The 24052-nt window shown below is 37.6% G+C and overlaps 1 protein-coding gene and 1 pseudogene across 2 annotated transcripts; both read left to right on the top strand.

Annotated features, from left to right (window-relative positions):
* Window positions 1–15149: 15149 nt before the first annotated feature.
* LOC306662039 (ADP-ribosylation factor-like protein 5A) lies at window positions 15150–16125 on the top strand. The gene has a single exon (XM_079141523.1). It carries the CDS (start codon window positions 15257–15259, stop codon window positions 15794–15796), a length of 540 nt encoding a protein of 179 aa, XP_078997649.1. The 5' UTR covers window positions 15150–15256; the 3' UTR covers window positions 15797–16125.
* Window positions 16126–20275: 4150 nt separating this feature from the next.
* LOC306662058 (large ribosomal subunit protein eL6-like) lies at window positions 20276–21178 on the top strand (annotated as a pseudogene). Its single transcript has one exon. The product of its transcript is annotated as a large ribosomal subunit protein eL6-like (transcript).
* The last annotated feature ends 2874 nt before the right edge of the window (window positions 21179–24052 follow it).

Here is a 24052-nt window from a genome sequence, read left to right as displayed (position 1 = left end):
AACCAAAGAAAAAGAGCATATTATTTGTTGTGCTAAAATTTAAAAATCATAATATAAAAAGGTTTATTAACCTTGAAATATCTTGATGATGATGTGCAGCTAAACTCAGAACATAAGGACCCAGGTTCTTAGGGTAATTACTTTATCGAGTTACTCAGGATGAATTCCTAAGCCCTTGCAATTTGTGAAGAGACAGTTTGCAGAAGTAAGTCCCCAAAACTGGCAGGCATTTGCTGTGGAGAAAATGGAACTGATCTGAATATGAATTCCACTGACAAGTCAACTAAGGATAGGCTGAGGTCATTCTCATAACTTTGTTTCTCTGATTGCTTTTCCCTTCCTATTGATTAAGATGAGAACCAAAAGTAAAACTGAATTTTAAAAAGGGGACTCCAAGTCAGGTGCAGTGGTCCATGTGTGTAATCCCAGTGGTTTTGGAGGCTGAGGCAGGAGGATCACAGGTTTAAAGCTGGCCTCAGCCACTTAATGACACTGTAAGCAATCTAGTGAGACCCTGTCTCAAAATAATGTGATAGTTGAAAATACATCAGGGTTTTAGTTTCCTTGAGACATTCCCCAGGCCAAGAGGTAGCTTCTGAGTTTCCACTCTCAGCACCAGAAAAGTAACCAGGATGTTGGGAAGCAAAAGCATTGTAGGGCTTTTAATTTCAAAGGAATTCTGTTACACCAGGAGGGCCACAAACTACAGGAACAGAAATGACTTTCTGTTACTCTAATCTTGATATTTAGGCTTAGGATATGGCTGAGCATTGCCTAGCATGAATAAGGCTCTGGATTCCATTCCTGGCACCACCAAAAGAAAACAAAAAACAGTAAAAATCTCAATGTAAGAATAATGTGCAAGAGACATCTTTTCTTGCTCTTTGTTTTTTGTTTCTTTTTTTTTTTTTTTTCCTTTGTTTTCTTTTTTTTTCCTTGCTGAGGATTAACCCCAGGGCCTTGTGCATGCTAGGCAAGCACTCTACCACTGACCTATACCTCCAACCCCTATATGTTCCTTCTTTTTTTCTGGGTGGGAGGTGTTTGCCAGTTATTGAACTCAGGGGCACTCCACCACTGTGCCACATCCCTAGCCCTATTTCATATTTTATTTAGAAACAGAGTCTTACTGAGTTGCTTAGTGCCTTGCTTTTGCTGAGACTGGCTTTGAACTTGAGATTCTTCTTCTTCAGCCTCCTGAGCCACTGGGATTACAGGAGTGTGCCACCACGCCTGGCTTACATATTCCTTCTTACAAGCAAAATTTTCAGATATGAATGCATTTGCACCAACAATAGTATATTGGTCAGATGAGGATCCACGTGGTGGCCTGTCACCCTTTCTGGAGGTCTTTCTCACTGGCAAGAAATGAAGGAAACTCACCCTGCCAGTGTATTCTGTGCAAAAAGACATGGTGCTGGTGCTGCACCATGGGTACCATCAGCTGCCTTGGGCAATCAAGTCAAACACTTTTAAAAGGTGGAATAGCTTTTTTCTTCTTGCCTAGCATATAAAGAAAATAAGTGTGAGGTTCTCAATCTTTTGTGTACAAAATCAAGGTCGTGAAAGTTTGTGAAGATTATCAATTCCCAGAGACTATCGCAGAGATTCTGACTCATTAACTCTCCAGTAGGCACCAGAAATCAGATTTCTACCAGTCAGATTCGAGAGACTGTGATTCGTGGGCTCCATTTATAAGGGCTGGCTTCTTGGGCTGATGACCTTGCAGTTAGTTGGGGCCCTATACTCAAAAAAGAGTTTGATCTCTGTTCTCACTGTGTTGAAATTGTTATTGTCTTTTGAATGAGAAGCACTTGTTTCACTTTTACACTGGGCTTTCCCCATAGGTCATTAAATCGTAATACAGGGGTGAGATCTGAGACTTCGAACTTCCATTACTGAAAATATTCCAGGAATTATTCATAGATCTATTGGATTTTCAGTCTGATAGGTAGCATTTGGAAAAAAAAAAAAAATCATTGTATGTAATATTTCTACATGGCACTTTGGTTTTATTATTTTGTTTGTTTTGCCATGCTGGGACTAGAACCCAGGGCCTTGGACATGCTAGGCAAGCATTCTGTTGTTGAGCTGTAACCCAGCCAATAAGGCATTTTTGGATCAGGGAGTCCCTGAATAGGCTTGTTTTCAGAGGGAGAGCCTAAGAGAAGTTGTCATAAGAGGCAAATTCCTGAGATCAGTAGCTGCAGAAACTAGCTGTTAGTTATTTGGTTTGGTTTGGTTTAGTTTGGTTTTGCAGTGCTGAGGACTGAATCCAGGAGTGCTCAACCTCTGAGCTACATCCATAGCCCTTTTTATTTTTTCATTTGAGACAGGGTTTCACTAAATTGCTTAGACTAGTCTCAGGCTTGCAATCCTTCTGCCTCAGCCTCAACAGTTGCTGGAATTACAGGCATGCTCCACCATGCCTGGCTGAACTGGCAGCTATTTGGGCCAAGAAGGGAAAAAGAAAAAAGTAGAGACACCAAAAATAATGCATGGGAAAAAAATCACTTTCTAGCATTTGAGGGGAGGCAAAACTGACCAATCAAAAATGGTCAGCTGACCCTGAAATTCAATTACCTAAAGAAAACTTTGGTCATTAAAAGCTGGAAAAAGTTAAAGACCTTTTGAATGAATTCTAATCTGATCTCATTCTACTAATCTTTTCAGCAGTGAAGGTTAGTGGGTAGAGATAGAGACTTAAAATGTCTTTCTGCCATGTGCAGTGGCGCATGCCTATAATCCCAGCAACTCAGGAGGCTGAGGCAAGAGGATCTCAAGTTTGAGTCTAAACTGGACAATTTGGTGAGACCCTGTCTCAAAATAAAAAATAAAAAAGGTTGGGGATGTAGCTCAGTGGTATAGCACCTCTGGGTTCAACTCCCAGTACCAAAATTAATTAACGTAAAAAATTGCTTTGGCCACTACAATTCAACTTGAATATGCTCAGCTCAGCAGTCAAGAGACTACCCAAACTAAAGACTATGGCTGGCCCTAAAGAATAAAAAGGGCTATATTAGCCTGACCCAGAATGATCAGCTGCTTAGTCAAGGTTGTTGGTGGATATTTGTTTTCATTCACTGTTTTCGTTCTTGGCGTTTGTTTGTTTTGGCAGTACTTGGGACCAACTCAAGACCTTGCACATAGTAGGCAAGTACTCTATCACTGAGCTAGATTCCCCAGACCTTTCATTCACTACTTAGTGGCTTAGGGAAGGTATAAATCATCTTGATTTTCACCATCATCAATGCCACATCTGTGTAATAATTATCATATAATAGCTAACAGGTCCAACATTTACTATGTGTTGACCATTTTCTAGTTATTTATAATTAACTCATGTAATGACAACCCCATGGCATAATAAATACTATTGTTACCCCCATTTTACAGATGAGGAAACCAAAGGACAAAAGGTTAAGTGACTTGTTTAAGGTCACATAGTTATTAACTAGAAGAGCCAGAATTCAGACACAGAGAGGGAGATTCTAATGCCCAAGCACTTAACTACCAGTATGTAGCAAAGGCACTATTCTGGGAACTTTATTAAGCAAAGCAAACAGAGTCACTCAGACTTTTTTGGATTATAGACTCCTTTGACCATCTATAACTCTCAGAAAAATAAATGCATACATCAAATATTTAGAGATTCACAGAGGGCTGTCCCTGCTCCTCTAAGACCATATATTTACTTTTATGACTCACTTCCTGGTTAGGAATTCCTATTCCAATTGAAACATCACATTACCTCCTTAATATATACAATTTTATGTTTTTATTTACTAACTTAAATTGTTTGTTTGTTTGTTTTTGTGGTACTAGGGATTGAACCCAGGAGCACTTTACCACTGAGCTACATACCCATCCCTTTTTATTTCTATTTTGAGACAGGGTCTCACTTGCTGAGGTTGGCCTGGAATTTGTGATCCTCCTGCCTCAGCCTCCCAAGTCCTAGGATTATAGATATGTGCCGCTGTGCCCTACCAACCATAATTTTTTTTTTTTAAATGTTTTCAGACAGGGTTTTGCTATGTTGACGAAGCTGGCCTTGATCTCCTGTGCTGAGTAGTGAGGACTACAGGTAAGTCCCCATGTAGTATGCTACCACACTCTACTAGAACAAATTTAATTAAAAAAAAAAAAAAAGAAATCCTATTCTACGTACTATTTGCTTAAACTTATGTAAAATGCCAATCACTACCAAATACAAAGGATTTTTAAAAATCCAGTAATAGTGGGAAGTATGGACTCAGGATAATAATAACACTAAGTCTTACATAATACCATGTCATCCAAATCTAAGAACTGGCTTTGTGTGTGTGTGTGTGTGTGTGTTACCAGGGATTAAACCCAGGGACACGTAACCACTAAGTCACATTTATAATTTATTTAGAAACAGGGTCTTACTGACTTACTAAGTGCCTTGCTAATCGGCTGAGGCTGGCTTTGTACTCAATATCATCCTGCTTCAGCCTCCTAAATTGCTGGGATTACAGGTGTGTGCCACTGTGCCCAGCTAGGAACTGGCCATTTTTAAAATAACAAACTTGAAATTTTTTCATCAATTGCCAAATTATTTTAAGATGGAAGAGTAAACCACTGAAACTCCCAGCAAATACCATGATGTCTAGTTCATGGTATGTACTCAATAATTGTGAATAGAGGGAAGGAAAGGGGGAAAAAAGGGCAAGTGTGTCCTAGTGCATTTTAGTCCTGTAGGAAACGTGATTCCAAAATATCATTCAACATCTACATATATAAAATATGTATAAAATAATTCCTTTTGTCTAGACCCACTTCTTGATCAACACTGATTCTTAGAATCAAGTAATTGGAATTTTCCAATTAACTTCTTAACTTCATGCCAGGCATGGTGGTATGTGCCTGTAATCCCAGTGACTCAGGAGGCAGGAGGATCGCAAGTTTCAGGTCAACCTCAGCAACTTAGGGAGACTTTGTCTCAAAATAAAAAATAAAAAGGACTTGGGGATATAGCTCAGTGGTAAAGTGCTCCTGGGTTCAATCCCAAGTACCAAAACAAACAAACAAACTAGTTATAATACAACCCATAACAATTTGGGAAAGATTTGGGAAAGAAGTGCTAATAAACAGGATATATACAACAATAACCTTAAGAGCCAGGTGCAATGGTGCATACCTGCAATTCCAGCAGCTCTGGAGGTTGAGGCAGGATTGCAAATTTGAAGCCAGCCTCAGCAACTCAGTGAGACCCTGTCTCAAAACAAAGAGAGCAAGGGATATAACTCAGTGGTAAAGCGCCCCTGGGTTCAGTCCCCAGTACAAAAAGAGGGGCTAGGGGAAGAACATTACAACATACAGTTCGAACATACAGAATAATGTGAAAATAAATGCAAGTGGGTTGCCACCATACAACCTAGTAGGAACAGTTGATTAAGTTGTCCTGCTAAAAAATTCAAAGACTGAAGGTCCAGAGTAATGATTTTATTTTATTTTAATTTTTATTGGAGTACTGGGGGTTGAGCTCCAGAGCACTCTACCACTGAGCTACATCTCCAGCCCTTTTTAAATTTTTATTTATTTATTTATTTTATTTATTTATTTATTTATTTTTTTGGCAGTACTCAGGGGTGCTTTTACCACTAAGCTGCATCCCCAGACCTTTTTCATTTTTTAGACAGGGTCTTACTAGGTTGTTTAGGGCCTTGCTAAATTGCTGAGGCTGGCCTTGAACTTGTGATCCTCCGGCCTCTGCCTCACCTCCTAAGTCTCTAGGATAATAGGTGTGCATCACCCCACCTGGCTTTAGAAAATTTTGTTAACAGTAGAAGCAAAGAGCAGGAGAGCACTTAAATTCTTTTGACTGATGCTAAGAATAGTTGTTTATGCTCTGTCAAGTTGCAGATCTCTCTGTTTTATGCTATTTTCTTTATTTTAAAAAAATATTTTTTGTTGGACTGGGTAGATAGCTCAGTCAGTAGAGTGCTTGCCTTGTGAGCACAAGGCCCTAGGTTCGATCCCCAGCAGCCAAAAAAAAAAAAAAATTTTTTTTGTTGTACATGGACATGATACCATTATTTTATTTTTATGCCATGCTGAGGATTGAACCCAGTGCCTCACACATGCTAGGCAAGCGCCCTACCACTGAGCCCCAGTCCCAGCCCTACTTCCTCTATTTTAATACTGTTTTTCAAACTGCACCGGTGCATGCTTTTCAAGTCTAGGTTCAGATCAGAGAACTGTAGCTGGCTCAACAAGCTAATTAGCAGGCATTTTACAAATAGCATGTGACTTCATTCGGGGACATCAGCAAATCTCTAAGAGTTCATAATGCTTCTCCACTGGGAAGCAACTTAACCCTAGAGAATGCTGTCATAGGTCTATAATGGCATCTTCTTTCAGACCCAGTTTGATGAATAACAACAGTTATACTTTGGTTATTTCAATAGCTCTGAGTCTGTTAGACCTTTCTGTCGTGCTTTCATGACATCTTGGACTTGGGCAGTATTTGGTCTCTCTGTCATTAATCTTGCCACCCTCCAATCCACTCTATACATTGCTGCCAAAACCAACTTTCAAAATGAGTTAAGTTCAGGGAGGAGAGGAAAAGGAAATACTGGGGAATGATACTGGCCAAATCATATGGTTATACTGTGTACATATGCAAATATGTAACAATGAATCTCAACAACTATCATAATATGGGAGAAAAATAAAAATATGAGAGAAAATACCAAAAGTAAGTCAGTAAGCTAAAAACAACAACAATAACAAAATGAGTTGAGTTCAAAAAACCCTCAAAGGCTCTTAAAGTCCAAATTCCCTTAAGCTAAAATCTAAGACCCTCCACAATCTGTCCCTAATACACTACTTACATTATTCCATGTGCCATGAACTTTCATCCAACCAAACCAACTATTTACTATTCTCAGAATGTGTCATTCACTTTCTACCTCTTTCATTCCTTAGAAACCCTTTGCTTCTTATTAGCCAGTTAAGAAGTCTTTCCTAAAGCTCCAACAAAAATGGGCTCTCATTTTTCAACTTTACCCATCCTATTAAAAGTTAACATTTTTATAGTATGTGTATTGTGCCACAATTAGAAATATTTTTTTATTAAAATATTTTTAATTTTTGCAGACACATTTTGATTCTTGTACACAAATGGGTTACAACTTTTCATTTATATGGTTGTATACAATGTATATTCACACCATTCATGTAATCATACATATATATAGGGTAATACTGTCTGTTTCATTCTACTGTTTTTCCATTCCCACCCCCTCCTACCCCTTTTTCCTCTACACCATTCAAAGTTCCTTCATTCTTCTCTTCCCCCCACCACCCCCCATCGTTATATGTTGTCATGCAATTCTCAGAGAAAACATTCAGCCTTTGGGTTTTTTGGGCTTGACCTATTTCACTTAGCATGATATTTTCCAACTTCATACATTTACCAGCAAATGTCATAATTTTATTCTTCTTTATGGCTAATATTCCATTGTGTATATATACCATAGTTTCTTTATCCATTCGTCAATTGAAGGGCATCTAGGTTGGTTTCACAATCTAGCTATTGTGAATTGAGCTGCTATGAACATTGATGTGGCTGCATCACTGTAGTATGCTGATTTTAAGTCCTTGGGGTATAAACCAAGGTGTGGGATAGCTGGGTCAAATGGTGGGTCCATTCCAAGCTTTCTAAGGAATCTCCATACTGCTTTCCAGAGTGGCTGTAACAATTTGCAACTCCACCAGCAATGTACAAGTGTGCCTTTTTCCCACATCCACGCCAACACTTATTATTGCTTGTGTTCTTGATAATAGCCATTCTAATTGGAAATGATATCTTAGGGTGGTTTTAATTTGCATTTCTAAAAAATTACTAGGGATGATGAGCACTTTTTCATATATTTGTTGATCACCTTATATATTCTTCTGTGAAGTGTCTGCCCATTTCCTTAGCCCATTTATTGATTGGGTTCTTTGTATTTTGGGTGTAAAGTTTTTTAACTTCTTTATAAACTTTGGAGATGAGAGCTCTGTCTGAGGAGTGTGTGGAAAAGATTTTCTCCCACTCTGTAGGCTCTCTTTTCACATTATTAATTGTTTCCTGTGCTGAGAAAAAAAAACTTTTTAGTTTGAATCTATCCCATTTATTGATTCTTGCTTTTATTTCTTGCGCTATAGGGGTCTTGTTAGGGAAGTGTGGTCCTAAGCCAATATGATGGAGATTCAGGCCTACTTTTTCTTCATTTGGTGAAGGGTCTCAGCTTTAATTCCTAGACCCTTGATCCATTTTGAGTTGAGTTTTGTACAGGGTGAGAGATAGAGGTTTAATTTCATTTTACTGCATATGAATTTCCAGTTTTCCCAGCACCATTTGTTGAACAAGCTATCTTTTCTCCATGGTAAGTTTTTGGCACTTTTGTCTAGTATGAGGTTACTATACTTATGTGAGTATGTCTCCATGTCTTCTATCCTGTACCATTGATCTGCCTGTCTGTTTTGGTGCCAGTACCATGCCATTTTTGTTACTACTGCCCTATAGTACAGTTTAAGGTCTGGTATAGTGATACCTCCTGCATCACTCTTCCTGTCCAGGATTGTTTTGACTATTCTGGGTCTTTTGTTCTTTCAGATGAATTTCATGGTTGCTTTTTCTGTATTTTTGAGAAATGTCATAGGGATTTTAATTGGAATTGTGTTAAATCTGTATAGGGCCTTTGGAAGTATGGCCATTTTGATAATTAATTCTGCCTATCCAAGAACATGGGAGATCTTTCTATCTTCTAAGATCTTCCTCAATTTCTTTCTTCAATGTTTTGTTGTTTTCATTGTAGAGATCTTTTACCTCTTTGGTTAGATTGATTCCCAAGTAATTTATTTATTTATTTTTTTTTTTTTTGAGGCTATTGCGAATGGAGTTGTTTTCCTCATTTCCCTTTCAGATGTTTCATTGCTTGTGTATAAAAATGCCTTAGATGTATGCATGTTGCTTTTATAACCTTCTATTTTGCTGAATTCATCTATGAGGTCTAGAAGTTTTCTGGAGGAGTTTTTTGGATCCTCTAAATAGAGAATCATGTCATCAGCAAATAGTGACAGCTCTTTTTCTATTCGTATCCCTTTAATTTCTTTAGTCTGTCTAATTGCTCTGGCTAGTATTTCAAGTACAATGTTGAATAGAAGTGGTGAAAGAGGACATCCCTGTCTTGTTCCAGTTTTTAAAGGGAGGGCTTTCAGTTTGTCTCCATTAAGAATGATTTTGGCCATGGGCTTAGCATAAATAGCCTTTACAATGTTCAGGTATGTTCCTACTATCCCTATTTTTTCTAGCGTTTTGAGCATGAAGGAGTGTTGTATTTTGTTGAACACTTTTTCTGCGTCAATTGAAATAGCTATATGATTCTTATCCTTAAATCTATTGACACGCTGGATTACATTTATTGATTTACAGATGTTAGACCAACCTTGCATTCTGGGGATGAATCCCACTTGATTGTGGTGCACAATTTTCTTAATATGTTTTTGGATACAGTTTGCCAGTATTTTGTTAAGGATCTTTGTGTCTATATTCATCAAGGATATCGGTCTAAAATTTTCTTTCCTTGATGTGTCTTTTCCTGGTTTGAGTATGAGGGTGATATTAGCTTCATAGAATGAGTTCGGTAGGGTTCCCTCCTTTTCTATTTCCTGGAATACTTTGAGAAGTATTGGAATGAGTTTTTCTTTGAAGGTCTTGTAAAACTCAACTGAGAATCCATCTGGTCCTGGACTTTTCTTGGATGGTAGGCTCTTGATGTCTTCTTCTATTTCATTGCTTGATATTGATCTGTTTAAATTGTGTATGTCCTCCTGGTTCAGTTTGGGAGGAGCATATGTCTCTAGAAATCTGTCGATGTCTTTGGTGTTTTCTATTTTGTTGGATTATAGATTTTCAAAGTAGCTTCTCATTATGTTATGCATTTCAGTGGTGTCTGTCATGATATTTCCTTTTTCATCATGAATTTTATTAATTTGAGTTTTCTCTCTCCTTGTCTTTGTTAGTGTGGCTAAGGGTTTGTCTATTTTGTTTACTTTTGCAAAGAACCAACTTTTCATTTTTCAATTTTTTGTATTGTTTCTTTTGTTTCAACTTCATTAATTTCAACTCTGATTTTAGTTATTTTCTCTCTTCTACTACCTTTGCTGTTATTCTGTTCTTCTTTTTCTAGGGCTTTGAGCTGTAATGTTAGGTCATTTAGTTGACTTTTTATTCTTTTCTGGAATGCACTCCATGCAATGAATTTTTCTCTTAGTACAGCTTTCATAGTGTCCCAGAGATTTTGATATGTTATGTCTTTGTTCTCGTTTACCTCTAAGAATTTTTTATTTCCCCCCGATGTCTTCCGTTATCCATGCATCATTCAATAGTCTATTATTTAATATCCAGGTGTTGGAGTAATTTCTGCTTTTTATTTTGTCATTGATTTCTAATTTCATTCCATTATGATCTGATAGAATACAAGATAGTATGTCTGTCTTTTTGTATTTGCTAACAGTAGCTTTGTGGCATAACATATGGTCTATTTTAGAGAAGGTTCCATGTACTGCTGAGAAGAAAGTGAATTCGCTCATGGATGGATGGAATATTCTATATATGTCCATTAAGTCTAGGTTATTGATTGTGTTATTGAGTTCTATGGTTTCTTTGTTTAGTTTTTGTTTGGAAGATCTATCCAGTGGTGACAGTGGTGTGTTAAAGTCACCAAGAATTATTGTATTATGGTCTATTTGATTCCTGGAATTGAAAAGGATTTGTTTGATGTACATGGATGCACCATTGTTTGGGGCATAAATATTTACGATCCTTATGTCTTCCTGATTTATGGTTCTCTTAAGCTGTATGAAATGTCTTTCTTTATCCCTTCTGACTAACTTTGGCTCAAAGTCCACTTTATCTGATATAAGGATGGAAACCCCTGATTTTTTACTGAGTCCATGTGTATGGTAGGTTTTTTTCCCATCCTTTCATCTTTAGTCTGTGGATGTCTTTTTCTATGAGATGAGTCTCTTGAAGACAGCATATTGTTGGGTCTTTTTTTTTAATCCATTCTGCCAGTCCATGTCTTTTGATTGATGAGTTTAGGCCATTAACGTTCAGGGTTATTCTTGAGATATGATTTGTATTCCCAGTCATTTGGGCTTATTTTTGGTTTTTAACTTGACTTGGTTTCTCCTTTGAATGGATTTTTCTTTAAGGTAGTTCCTCCCTTTACTGACCTCCATTGTTGTTTTTCATTTCCTCCTCATGGAATATTTTGTTGAGAATATCCTGTAGCACAGGCTTTCTATTTGTAAATTCTTTTAACTTTTGTTTATCATGGAAGGATTTTATTTCATCTTCAAATCTGAAGGTTAGTTTTGCTGGATATAGGATTCTTGGTTGGCAACCATGTTCTTTCAGAGCTTGAAATATGTTGGTCCAGGCCCTTCTAGCTTTTAGAATCTGGGCTGAGAAATCTGCCGCTATCTGTATTGGTTTCCCCACTATATGTAATCTGATGCTTTTCTCTCACAGCCTTCAAAATCCTATCTTTAATTTGACTGTTAGGCATTTTAATTATAATGTGCCTTGGTGTGGATCTGTTGTGATTTTGTGCATTTGGTGTTCTGTAAGTCTCTTGTATTCAATTTTCCATTTCATTCTTCAGGCTTGGGAAATTTTCTGATATTATTTCATTGAATAGGTTGTTCATTCCTTTGGTTTGTATCTCTGTGCCTTCCTCAATTCCAATAATTCTTAAATTTGGTCTTTTCATGATTTCCCATAGTTCTTGGAGATTCTGTTCATGATTTCTTACCATCTTCTCTGTTTGGGCAACTTTATTTTCAAGATTAAATAATTTGTCTTCATTGCCTGAGGTTCTGTCTTCCAAGTGGTCTAATCTGTTGGTGATGCTTTCCATTGAGTTTTTTATTTGGTTTATTGTTACCTTCATTTCAAGGATTTCTGTTTGTTTTTTGTTTGTTTGTTTGTTTGTTTTGTCTTTTTTTTTTTTTTTTGAGAATCTCTATCTCTTTGTTGAAATATATCTTTTGCTTCCTGCAGTTGCTCTTTCAACTGCTTCTTGGTATGATTATTCATTGCCTGCATTTGCTCTCTTATCTCATTCTTTGCTTCATGAATCATCTTAATCACATATAATCTGAAGTCCTTTTCTGACATTTGTTCTACCGTACTGTGACTGGATTCTATTAATATAGAATCTAGATTTGTTTGGGTCATTTTCTTCCCTTGTTTTTTCATGTTATTCATGTATCTTCCCCTCTAGCAGTGCAGATCTGGGGTATTGCAGTTTTCCCCCTATAGGTTTATAGTGACCCTATAGGTTAGCAGTGCCCAGTTCAGACAGTATGCAACCTGAAACCAAATAGCCCTTATGAAGATGTTTACAATATTGTCATAATAAACAGAATGAGTTCAATTATTATCTTCAGTAAAACAAATGGATTTGCAATAAGGTCTGTAGTTTCTAATGGAGGACAAAGAAGATGTGGAGGGGTGTAGGATGTAGCTGTTAATGGGATAAGAAAAGAATATATAGAAGTTCTAGATAATAGAGTGAGACAGTAATCAAAAGAAGTTGGTTGTTAGCATGGAAAAGCGAGAAAGAGACTCTGAGGGAACAGGTAAACAAAAGGAAAAGAGAATGAGAAAAGTAAAGAAATAAAAACTTAAAATTTTTCAATAAGGAGAAAAAAGAAAATCTACACTATAACAGTCATATAGTATTCAAACATCCCAGTCTTCAGTAGTCTGATGTATGAGAGGTACCTGACAATGAGCTTCAAGTCTCTAGCAGGCGTCTCAGAATGGGATTTGCCCCACCTAAAGATCAGAGCTCTGGCTTCCAGGATTATCCAAGATGGCCGGTCTGGCTTCCAAATGTGTTGGCAAATGGGGAGCTGCAGCTCAGGGTGTGGGTGTGGTCAGCTGGAGGTCCTGGAGGCGGGGTGTGGTTGGTCATACAGGGATCCTGGAGGTGGGGTATGGTCAGTCTGGTTGTGGAATCCTGGATGCAGGGTGCAATCAGTCGGTCTGGGGCATCCTGGTGATAGGGTGCAGTCAATCGGTTTTGGGGTCCTGGTGGCAGGAAGCAGTCAGTCAATGTGAGGGCCCTGGAGGCAGGGAGTGACTAGTCAGGCTGAGGGATCCTGCAGATAGGGCTCTGTCAGTCTGGCCAGGGGTCCTACGGGGCCTGGCTGTTGTCTCAAAATGGCGGCAGCCACATTTAATCAAACCTGCAGGTACTGTGACAGTGAACTTCCAGGCAACAGCAGGCAGCTGGCACTTCACTAGTGGACTGCAGTCAGTTTGCTGACCGCTGTCAGATGATCAGGAGGTGAATCTCAGGTGGTGGGTGATGGATAGGTGAAAGGCAGGTGATGGACAGGCAAGAGGCAGGCAATAGTCGGATGACAGGTGCCAGACAGTGAGCAATCTGCACTCAAAAAGGTGTCGATATGCTGGCAGACTGCAGGTGATGGAGTAGACAAATGGCGTAAACAGCAGGGGATCGATAAGCCACAAAAACTGCCTCACCAAGAAACAGATATCCTCTGCTTGAAACCTGAGTTACAGAGTGACAAGGAACACAGCCTCCCTTTAGTCCGCCATCTTGGATCCTCTAGAAATATTTTAATGAAAAAAAAAATGAATAGACTTCAAGTTTGCCAAGTTGTCAGGACAGATGCCCTCAAAATTCTCCTGCTGCAGATACCTAGAACTGCTGAATAAACATAATTACTTTCTTTTAAATGCAAAGCTGAATACTCAAGAAATAAAGCTAGAATGGGTGCCATGGTGTGGGCCTGTAATCCCAGCAACTCTGGAGGCTGAGTGAGGAGGATCACAAATTCAAGTTCAGCATCATTAATTTAGTGAAACTGTCAGCAACTTAACAAGACCCTGTTTCAAAATAAAATAAATAAATAAATAAAAAGGAATGGGGATGTAGGTCAGTGGTAAAGTGCCCCTGAGTTCAGTCCCCAGTATGTATGTAGGTACATACATACATACATACAATCATACAAGATGTTGGTGTAGCTCAGTGGTGAAGCACCCCTGGGTTTAATCTGTAATACTATGAAAGAAAAGAAAGAAAAGGGGGGGGGGGGTGCGTAGAAAGAGGAAGGAAGGGAGGCAGGGAGGGAAGATGAAATCCCTAGATGTCAGAAAAAAAACACCAAAAAACCCACTGCAGTGAAAGCCTTATTTGCCTTTGGAAGTTAGACATAAGGGAAAGAAAAAATCCTTCCATGGAGAATTAATGACAAAAAAAAAAAAAAAAAAAAAAAAAAAAGAATTAATGACCATTGGCCTGTACTTCACTGAGTCTAGGTTTTTAATTTAGAACTAATATGATTGAGGCTATAAAATAAGTATTTTAAAATTATAAAGCATCTAAAAGAAACATGTAAGAAAAAAACAAGTCATTGAAACGTTAACAGGTAGAAATGCAAAACAATGAGACTTTTGGGAATCATAAATGAAAACCTACTAAGCTAAATAGCTGATTAGATATAACTGAAGAGAAAATTAATGAACTGAATGAATTTCCCAGAAGGTAGGACAAAATGTGAAGGAGAAAATATAGAAAATGATATGCTTACTGTAACTCAAATAGAGCCAGAAGATAAAGAGGGAGAGATTAAAAGATAGCCATTCAAAGAAATAATCATTGAAAATTTCCCAAAAGTGATGAAAGATATGAATCCTCAGATTCAAATTCAGGAATCACAATGAATGCCACACAAAATAAACAAAAAGAAATTTACACCTTTACACATCATGGTGAAATTACAGTTACCACAAAGATAATAAAATTCACCAGAGACAAAAGATAAAGAAACTACAATTAGATGAAACAATAAAGACCTAAAGACAACAGAATAATATTTTCGAAGTGTTGAGAGAATTACAAAGCACATTTCTGACTTAGATTTCTATATTCAGATAAATTTTCATTCAAGAGTGCAGGCAAGACAAGGACGCGGCGATGTCCGCGAGCCAGGTGAGTGCTGCGGCGGCAGGGCGGGGCCTCGCGCTCGGCAGGGCGGCCTGGGTTTTGGCCTCCCTCGGGTTCCCTGGAAGCGGGCCGGCGGTCAGTGCAGAACGGCAGCAACAGCAGCAGAGGCGGAGGCTCCAGCGCGTCTCTCTATCCTTTAGCCTGAGCCAGGGGAGGCCCAGCAGCCCGGGTGGCTGGAGGGGGTCCGCTGCCCGAGAATGGGAATTCTTTTCACCAGAATATGGAGACTGTTCAATCACCAGGAGCACAAAGTTATCATTGTTAGATTGGATAATGCAGGAAAAACTACCATCCTTTACCAATTTTCTATGAATGAAGTTGTACATATATCCCCTACGATAGGAAGTAATGTAGAAGAGATAGTGATTAATAATACACGTTTCCTAATGTGGGATATTGGTGGCCAAGAATCTCTTCGTTCTTCCTGGAATACTTATTATACTAATACAGAGTTTGTAATAGTAGTTGTGGACAGTACAGACAGAGAGAGGATTTCTGTAACTAGAGAAGAACTCCACAAAATGTTAGCACATGAGGACCTAAGAAAAGCTGGATTACTGATTTTTGCTAATAAACAAGATGTTAAAGAATGCATGAGTGTAGCAGAAATCTCCCAGTTTTTGAAGCTAACGTCTATTAAAGATCATCAGTGGCATATCCAGGCATGCTGTGCTCTTACTGGCGAGGGGTTATGCCAAGGACTTGAATGGATGATGTCGCGACTTAAGATTAGATGATCTCTACTGACCTCCTCTCATAGACTTTGCATAAACAAAGTGCTGGACTTTACCTGAAAGCTGCAAAAATTAATGGTTTAGATATATTTATAATAAACTGATTTCAATTTTTTTCTATAAGAAGAAAAATTAAGACCACTTATTTGAAAACAAGATGAAGTCTCACCTTCCAATTTGCTTTCTCATTAGTTCCTTCCAAAGTACTTTATTAAAGCTGTGATTGAAATTTTTCTCAATGAATCCTCTCAGGACAATGTATAGCCTGTGGTAAGTACAAAGGGAGAGGAAGATGTTTTGAACTTTAAGAGCTTTATTATCAGTATACCCCTCCCTAATTGAATGTTGTTCTCTTGTTCCTAAGTCAAAATACAAATCAGCACAGATACTGTTTCCAATATTTTAAATGTCATGTTACTTAAAAAAAGTATTTTGCTTAAGGTTGTGTATGTATTATGTATATACCTCAAGTTCAATTTAATGACTTTGATTTATGTTCTAAAGAAAGGAAATAACACAAAAATTGGTAATATCCTTAGTTATTGCCCTAATGAGATAAAAACTGGCATTGATGTTAAGTGCCATTTTATACTTTTCCTGTTCTCTGTATTGTACTAACCAACACCCCCCACCAAATCATTGAACTGCTCTTTAAAACAAACAAACAAAAAAAGATACAGGAAAAAGCTTGACATTGTATACCTATTTTTTTTTACCCTAACACACATGGAAACATGTAATCCAACTGAGTGAAATATCTGTCAAATTCTTGACTTTACCAGTTGACAGAATTGCACAGTAAGCATTTATCAGATTATTCCTTGTATTGGTCTAAATTACTGAATAGATTGTTAATCCATTTATCAGTCAATCATAAGTTGCGATTAAAACTATCAAGTGATTTGTTCTTAATTAAGAACTATTGTGTGAAACATGTCTACCCAGAGAGGTAACATTCTATAAATATTATTAAATAATTTAGCTACAGTCTTCTTAAGTATTAAACTATATATGTCAAGCAGTTCAAGTGAATTTGAGAGTACAAGTAAGGCATAAAAATTTTCCAAGAAACATTTTAAATTTTTTAATTTGTATATTTCTTACTTCTTATTTTAGGAGTTGGAATACTTTTGAGTTTTTTTGTTTCTGTAAGTTGTCTTATATCTTATTTCACCATGTAAATGTATTGTTTAACAATTAATAATGGCAAATTTTTTAATGCTGTTGGCTGAAAAACTGTTTGACTTGATATATTATTTGTACTAAGAAATAACTTGACCCAAAATACCTTTTATTTGCTTAGGGTTTTTTTTTTTTTTTTAATGTCTGAAAATTGAAGGTATTTTTGTCATAATTGTAAACAAATTTATCCTGTGTTAAAATATATGCTCTATTTGTATATCTTTTTTGCCCTGATAATTTGAAGGTTAATCCAAAATGGCATGTTTTAGAATGTTCAAGAAAAGAAATAACTATGTTTAATACCAACCTTTTAAATTTTGTGAAGAGTGCAGGCCATATAGCCCAACTTGTAGCGTGCCTGCCTCGCATGCTGGAGGTGCGGGTTCGAGTCCCCAGCACTGAGCGATTGTGAAAATGACAAACAAATGCAACCGATAAATTTCATGAAGATTTTGGCAGGAATTGTAGTATAAACTATAAGCATTAACAAAACAGAGAATTTCTTTCTATAAAATATAAAATGCTCAGTATCTAAATCCAAAAAAAAAAAAAAAGAGTGCAGGCAAAATAAAAACATTTTCAATTTTCAAAGATTAGGAAGACTGGGGAGATAGCTCAAGAGTAAAGTCCTTGCCTTGCCTAGCATGCATGAAACTCTGAGTTCAATCCCTAGCACCTAAAAAAGCTTAAATTGGTTTATCATAGCAGAGGTCTAGGATTAGCCTGGCATAGTGGCATACACCTGAAATCCCATCAACTTGGGAGGCTGAGGCAGGAGGCTCACAGGTTCAAAGTCAGCCTCAGCAACTTAGTAAGGCTATAAGCAACCTAGTGAACCTGTCTCGAAATAAAAAATAAAAAGGGCCGGGGATGTGACTCAGTGGTTAAGTGTTCCTGGGTTAAATCCACAGTACCAAAAAAAAAGAAAGAAAGAAAAAAGAAAAGAAAAGAAAAAAAGCATAGAAAAAAAAATATATGGATAAAGTGCTATATATTTATTCAATTAAATGCCAAGCAGTGAAAATTAATGATCAACTACATGTATAAGCATGAATGAATCTCCAAACATATTTTTTGAAATAAGCAAGTTACAAAAGAGAGCATGCAACATTGTTTCACTTATAAAACATCAACTTTTCCTTTTTATTTATTTTTGTTTTGAGACAAGTCTTGTTGAATTGCTTAGGACCTCAATAAATTCCTAAGGCTGGCCTCCAATTTGCAATCTTCCAGCCTCAGGCTCCCAACTTGCTGGGATTATAGGCATGTGCCACCGTGCCTGGCACTGAACATTGTAAATAGGCAAAACTAGCCAAAGTATTGTTTAGGGCTACATACAGAAAGTGTTTTTTAAAGAATAATAGTATTCCATTTCATGGCTTGAGTATTTTTTTTTTTTTTTTTTTTTTGTACTGGGGATTGAATTCAGGAGTGCTCCATCAGAGCTACATCCCCAGACCTTTTTAATTAAAAAAAATTTTTTTAGTTGTAGATGGCACAATACCTTTTATTTTATTTATTTATTTTTATGTGGTGCTGAGGATCAAACCCAATGCCTACATGTGCTAGGCAAGCGCTCTACCACTGAGCTACTACCACAGCCCTTTAATTTTTTTTTTTTTTTTTTTAGACAGTGTCTCACTGAAGTTGCTAAGGCAAGCCTAGAACTTTCAGTCCTCTTGCTTCAGCCTCCCAAGTCACTGGGATTGCATGTGGACCACTGCCCGTGTCTTAGGTTGGGTATATTTTACTGCTGCTCTTAAAATTGTAGGGTTTTTTTTTTTTTTTTTTTTTTTTTTTTCACTAAATATTGAGCTTATTCTAAGTTAGGTGTGTACTGGGCTTTGGAGATATAACATGACCAAGTTAGACAAGGTACCAATCCTCATAAATGATATTTTAGTGGGGAGTTTGGTATGAATTAAAGATTTATGATTTCCAGCTATCTTTTCTACAGAAATGGATAAACTGATACTAAAACTCATGTAGAAAAGCAAGGAATACTGAATAGCCAAAACAATCTTGAAAAACAAAACAAAACAAAACAAAAGACTCAGCCAGGCATAGTGGTGCATACCTGTAATCCCATCTATCAGAAGGCCGAAGCAGGAGAATCACAAATTCAAGGCCAGCCTCAACAATTTAGAGAGACTCTGTCTAAAAAAAATAAATAAAAGTGGGGGGAACTAGCTCAGAGGCACCACCCAGGTCTAACATCCCTCACTCCACCAAAAAAAAAAAAATAGGGCAAAAGATTTTAATAGGCATTTCTCTAAAGAAGATCTAAAAGTAATCAATAAACATATGAGAAATGTACACTCATTAGTCATTAGGGGACTGCAAGTCAAAGTCATAATGAGTTACCACTTCATAACCCACTAGAATGACTATAATTTGAAAAACACAGAAAATAACAAGTGTTGGCAAGGATGTGGAAAAATTGAAACCTTCATATATTGCTAGTGGGAATGTAGAACAGTGCAGCTGCTATGGAAAACCATCTGGCAGTTCCTTAAAAAATTAAACATAGAGTTACCATATGACCCAGCAATATCTATAGGTATGTGTATGTATGTGTATGTATGTGTATATATATATATATATATATATACACACACACACATATATATATATCTTCAAGAGAAAACACAAAACACATACATGAATGTTCATTGCAGCATCATTCATAAGAGCCCCAAAGTGAGAACAATGAAAATACCCATCAACTGATAAACCAAATGCACTAGCCATAAAAACAAATGAAGTACTAATGCATGTCACAACATGGATGGACCTTGAAAACTTCATTCTAAGTAAAAGAACTCAGACTTATTAGGCCACATAATGATAGTATGACCCCAATTATAGGAAATGTCCAGAATAGGTAGATTCATAGAGACAGAGACAGAAAGTATATTAGTGGTTGCTAGGGAATGGGGTAAGAAGAAAATGGAGCGTGACTGCTAACTCATATAGCGTTTCTTTAAGGGGGAGATAAAAATGTTCTAAAGTTACATAGTGGTGATGTTTGCACTATCTTGTGGAAATACCCAAAACACTGAACTATACATACACTTTAAAGTAGTAAATTATAGCCAGGAGTGATAGCACACACCTGTATCCCAGCTACTCAGGAGGCTGAGGGAAGAGGATCACTTGAGGCTAGGAGTTCAAGACCAGTCTGGGTCACATAGTGAGATCCGATCTTGATAAAGCAAAACAGAACATGGGGACTAAAAACAAGATGCAAAACAACAAGAAGAGTAAAATGACTTTTACTGGAACTAAAAAAAAAAAAAAAACATGTCAATTTGTAGGGCTCTTTCTCATCTTGCAAGATGGCGGGTGAAAAGGCTGAGAAGCTCAACACTAAGGAGAAGAAACCTGGAGCCAAGAAGGCTGATGCTGTTGACAAGGTTAAAAAGGGAGACCCTAAGGATAAGAAACCCAAGAAAGGGAAGCCCCACTGCAGCCGAAACCCTGTCCTGGTTAGAGGAATTGGCAGATACTCCCAGTCTGCTATGTATTCCCAAAAGGCCATGTACAAGAGGAAGAACTTGGCTGCTAAATCCAAGGTTGAGAAGAAGAAGAAGGAGAAAGTTCTTGCTACTGTCACAAAACCAGTTGGTGGTGAAAAGAATGGTGGAACCAGAGTGGTTAAGCTTCACAAAATGCCTAGATACTATCCAACTGAGGATGTGCCACGAAAGCTGTTGAGACATGGCAAAAAGCCCTTCAGTCAGCATGTGCGAAAACTGTGAGCCAGCATCACTCCAGGGACCATCTTGATCATCCTCACTGGGTGCCACAGAGGCGAGAGTGAAGCAGCTGAGCAGTGGCTTGCCACTTGTGACAGGACCTCTTTCCCTTAATCGAGTTCCTCTGCATAGAACACATCAGAAATTTGTTATTGCCACCTCCACAAAGATTGATATCAGCAACGTGAAAATCCCAAAACACCTTACTGATGCTTACTTCAAGAAGAAGAAGTTGAGGAAGCCCAGACACCAGGAAGGTGAAATCTGCGACACAGAGAAAAAGAAATACAAGATTACAGAGCAGGTTGATCAGAAAGCTGTGTACTCACACATTTTACCCAAAATCAAAGCTATTCCTCAGCTCCAGGGCTACATGCAATCTGTTTTTGCTCTAACAAATGGAATTTACCCTCACAAATTGGGGTTCTAAATTTCTTACCAAGAACCTAAATTAAATAACTGATACATTAAAAAAAATTTGTAGGATGAAGCTGGAGAGGGAATAGGACTAAGAATGGTGGTTTAAGGCATTTTTAGATACATTCATAGTGTTTTATATCTTTGGGAAATAAAAAAAATTAAGCACATGTGACAAAATCATAATAATTATGAAGTCTGGATTGTGAGACTAGAGTTGTTATATAATTTGTGTTGTCTATATTATTGATTAAATTTTAAAATATAAATTTATAAAAATTATAAACATAGCATACACATATATTTATATATATTTACATGTGAATATAGCATACACATATTTATAATTTTATGTTATTTTATAAATATAAGCTTATGTATATGTATATGTACATGAAAGTGTATATATAATATATACACATACATCATGTATATATCATATTATATATACTTTTTAAGGAGAATTAAGGAGTCTAAGAGCAATCTAAAATTTGGCCTAAAGTCATCTATGTTACATAAATAATCCTTGCTAAAATAGGTACTTTCTTGGAACTATAACTCCATCTCATGCATGGACACCCACCACTTGACTCTGTTTTCCCATTTAAAGATCCTGACAATAAATTGATCCACATTTTCAGATTACCTGTCCTCAAGAGTATAACTCCAGAACAGATTGGAACATTCTATTTGAAATAAAGTCAAAGTCCATTTGCAGTAGATTAAAGAGAAATTTTTTTTCTTGTATTTGGTTGTTTGATATTTACTGTATTAATATTGTCATAGTAGGACTCAATTCTGTTTGAGATATGTAGGCTTGTGACCAAGACTGCAACCAAATACTAAGTAGACCAAAGGAACTGAAGAGAGACCTGTATAGAGGCTGGACCTGAAAAGTTCAGCTATAGTTAGGGCAGATGTCATCCTGAGAATGAAGGTCAGGTGGTCTATTTGGCAGTTTGATAAGAGTATTGGATTTGAGTTGAGATTAAAAGCCAGGCTGTGGCAACGGTATAAAAGCTGATGATCTGACCGTTTATAGATGAACCTCAGGAGTCATGCAGAGCAAGTATTCTGGAAGGAGGGAATTGTTAATAACTATTAAGATATTATGACTACATCCCAGGAGGCTAGAAAAGTTTTTTTTGCATTGGTCAGGCCTTGTTTGGTTCCTAATAACAGAAATTTGACTCCTTATAATTGGGTAACTTTGATGTTGGATTCAAGGAGATCCAGGATTTAAATTATGTAATCATAACTCTTTTCTCAGTTCAGGTTTGCTGTAATCATGCTGTGTAACCAGTAGCACCAAAATTTCAATGTTGTATAACAAGTAACTTCAAAATCTCAGTGGCCTACTATAGTGATAAACTTTTATCTTATGTTCATGGGTTCACAAGTTGGCTGTGAGTAAACAAATATTGGTTGGGCTTGGCTGGGCTCACCTGGACTCACATTTCAGGCTAGCTACAGATCTGCTCAATGTCTTTATCCTGAAACCAGGCAGAAAGATGAGCAACTACTTGGGCATGTTTTTATTTTGTTTTGTTATACCAGGGACTGAATCCAGGGGTGCTTTACCACTTGGAATGAACTGTATTCCCAAGCCCATTAAATTTTCTATTTTGAGCCAGGTGCGGTGGTGCATGCCTGTAATCCCAGCAGCGTCGGAGGCTGGGGCAGGAGGATCTCGAGTTCAGAGCCAACCCCAGCAAAAGCAAGGTGCTAAGCAATTCAGTGAGACCCTGACTCTAAATAAAATACAAAATAGGGTTGGGGATGTGGCTCAGTGGTCAAGTGCCCCTGAGTTCAATCCCAAGTACAAAAAAAAAAAAATTTTATATATATATATATATATATTCTATTTTGATACAGGGTCTCACTAAGTTGCTCCAATTTCAGCCTCCTGAGTCACTAGGATTACAGGCATGAACCACCATGCCCAGTGAGCATATTCTTTTCATGGCAGAAAACAGAAGGTTCAAAATGATTGGTGGAAACTCTTTAGGTCTCATCTTAGAACCAGTACTCGGCCAGGCATAGTGGTGCACACCTGTAATCCCAGAAACTTGGAAGGCTGAGATAGGGGGATCACAAGTTTGAGGACAGCCTTAGCAACTTAGTAAGGTCACCAACAATTTAGCAAAAACCTGACTCAAAATAAAAAATAAATAAAAGAACTGGGGGCTCAGTGACAAAGTACCCCTGGATTCAATTCCCAGTACCAAAAAAAGAACTGGTACACTGGTCTGAGGATTCAGAAGAAAAAAACAACTCAAACTTAGTTCTTCCTACAGTGCACTCACAATACAAATCACTTCTGACAACAGATGTACGGGATTTTCTCCCACATCCAATGAAGCAGTTCTATAGCAGATACCAGCTGGGTGTCCTCTATTCTAGTTCTGTTCTGATACTAGCCAGCTGGGTGTCCTCTATTCTAATTCTGTTCTGATACTAGCCACCTGGAGATCCTAAAGGTTGAGGGCTTAGTCCAAGATTGTCCACCACCCCCCACTTCAGATGTCAACTAACAAGACTCAGGTTGTTTTACCTGTGCTTCTGACAGACCGGCTATAAATGGGAGTTCTCACAACTCTCTCCCTGGATTTGATTAATTTGCTTGAGCAGCTCACAGAACTCAGGGAAATACTTAGATTTATTAGTGTTTTAGTCAGCTTTTTCTCTGCTGTGATTTAAAGACCCGACCAGAATAGCTGCAGAGTTGAAAAAGTATGTTTGGGGGCTCACAGTTTCAGAGGTCTCAAATGGGTCCATAGACAGCTGGACCCATTCCTCAGAGCTCAAGATGCGCTGAACATCATGGTGGAAGAATATGGCAGAAGGAAGCAGCTCACTTGAGGATCAGGAAGCAGAGAGAGATCACCACTTACCAGATACA

This window comes from Sciurus vulgaris (genome assembly GCF_902686455.1).
Source record: "Sciurus vulgaris genome assembly, chromosome: 5".
Lineage (NCBI taxonomy): Eukaryota > Metazoa > Chordata > Mammalia > Rodentia > Sciuridae > Sciurus > Sciurus vulgaris.
Note: the sequence above shows the minus strand (reverse complement) of the source record. Positions and strands in the feature narration are given on the sequence as shown.

Excerpts from the sequence above, each read along its gene's own strand:
- LOC306662039 (XM_079141523.1), top strand. The coding sequence starts at position 15,257 with ATGGGAATTCTTTTCACCAGAATATGGAGACTGTTCAATCACCAGGAG.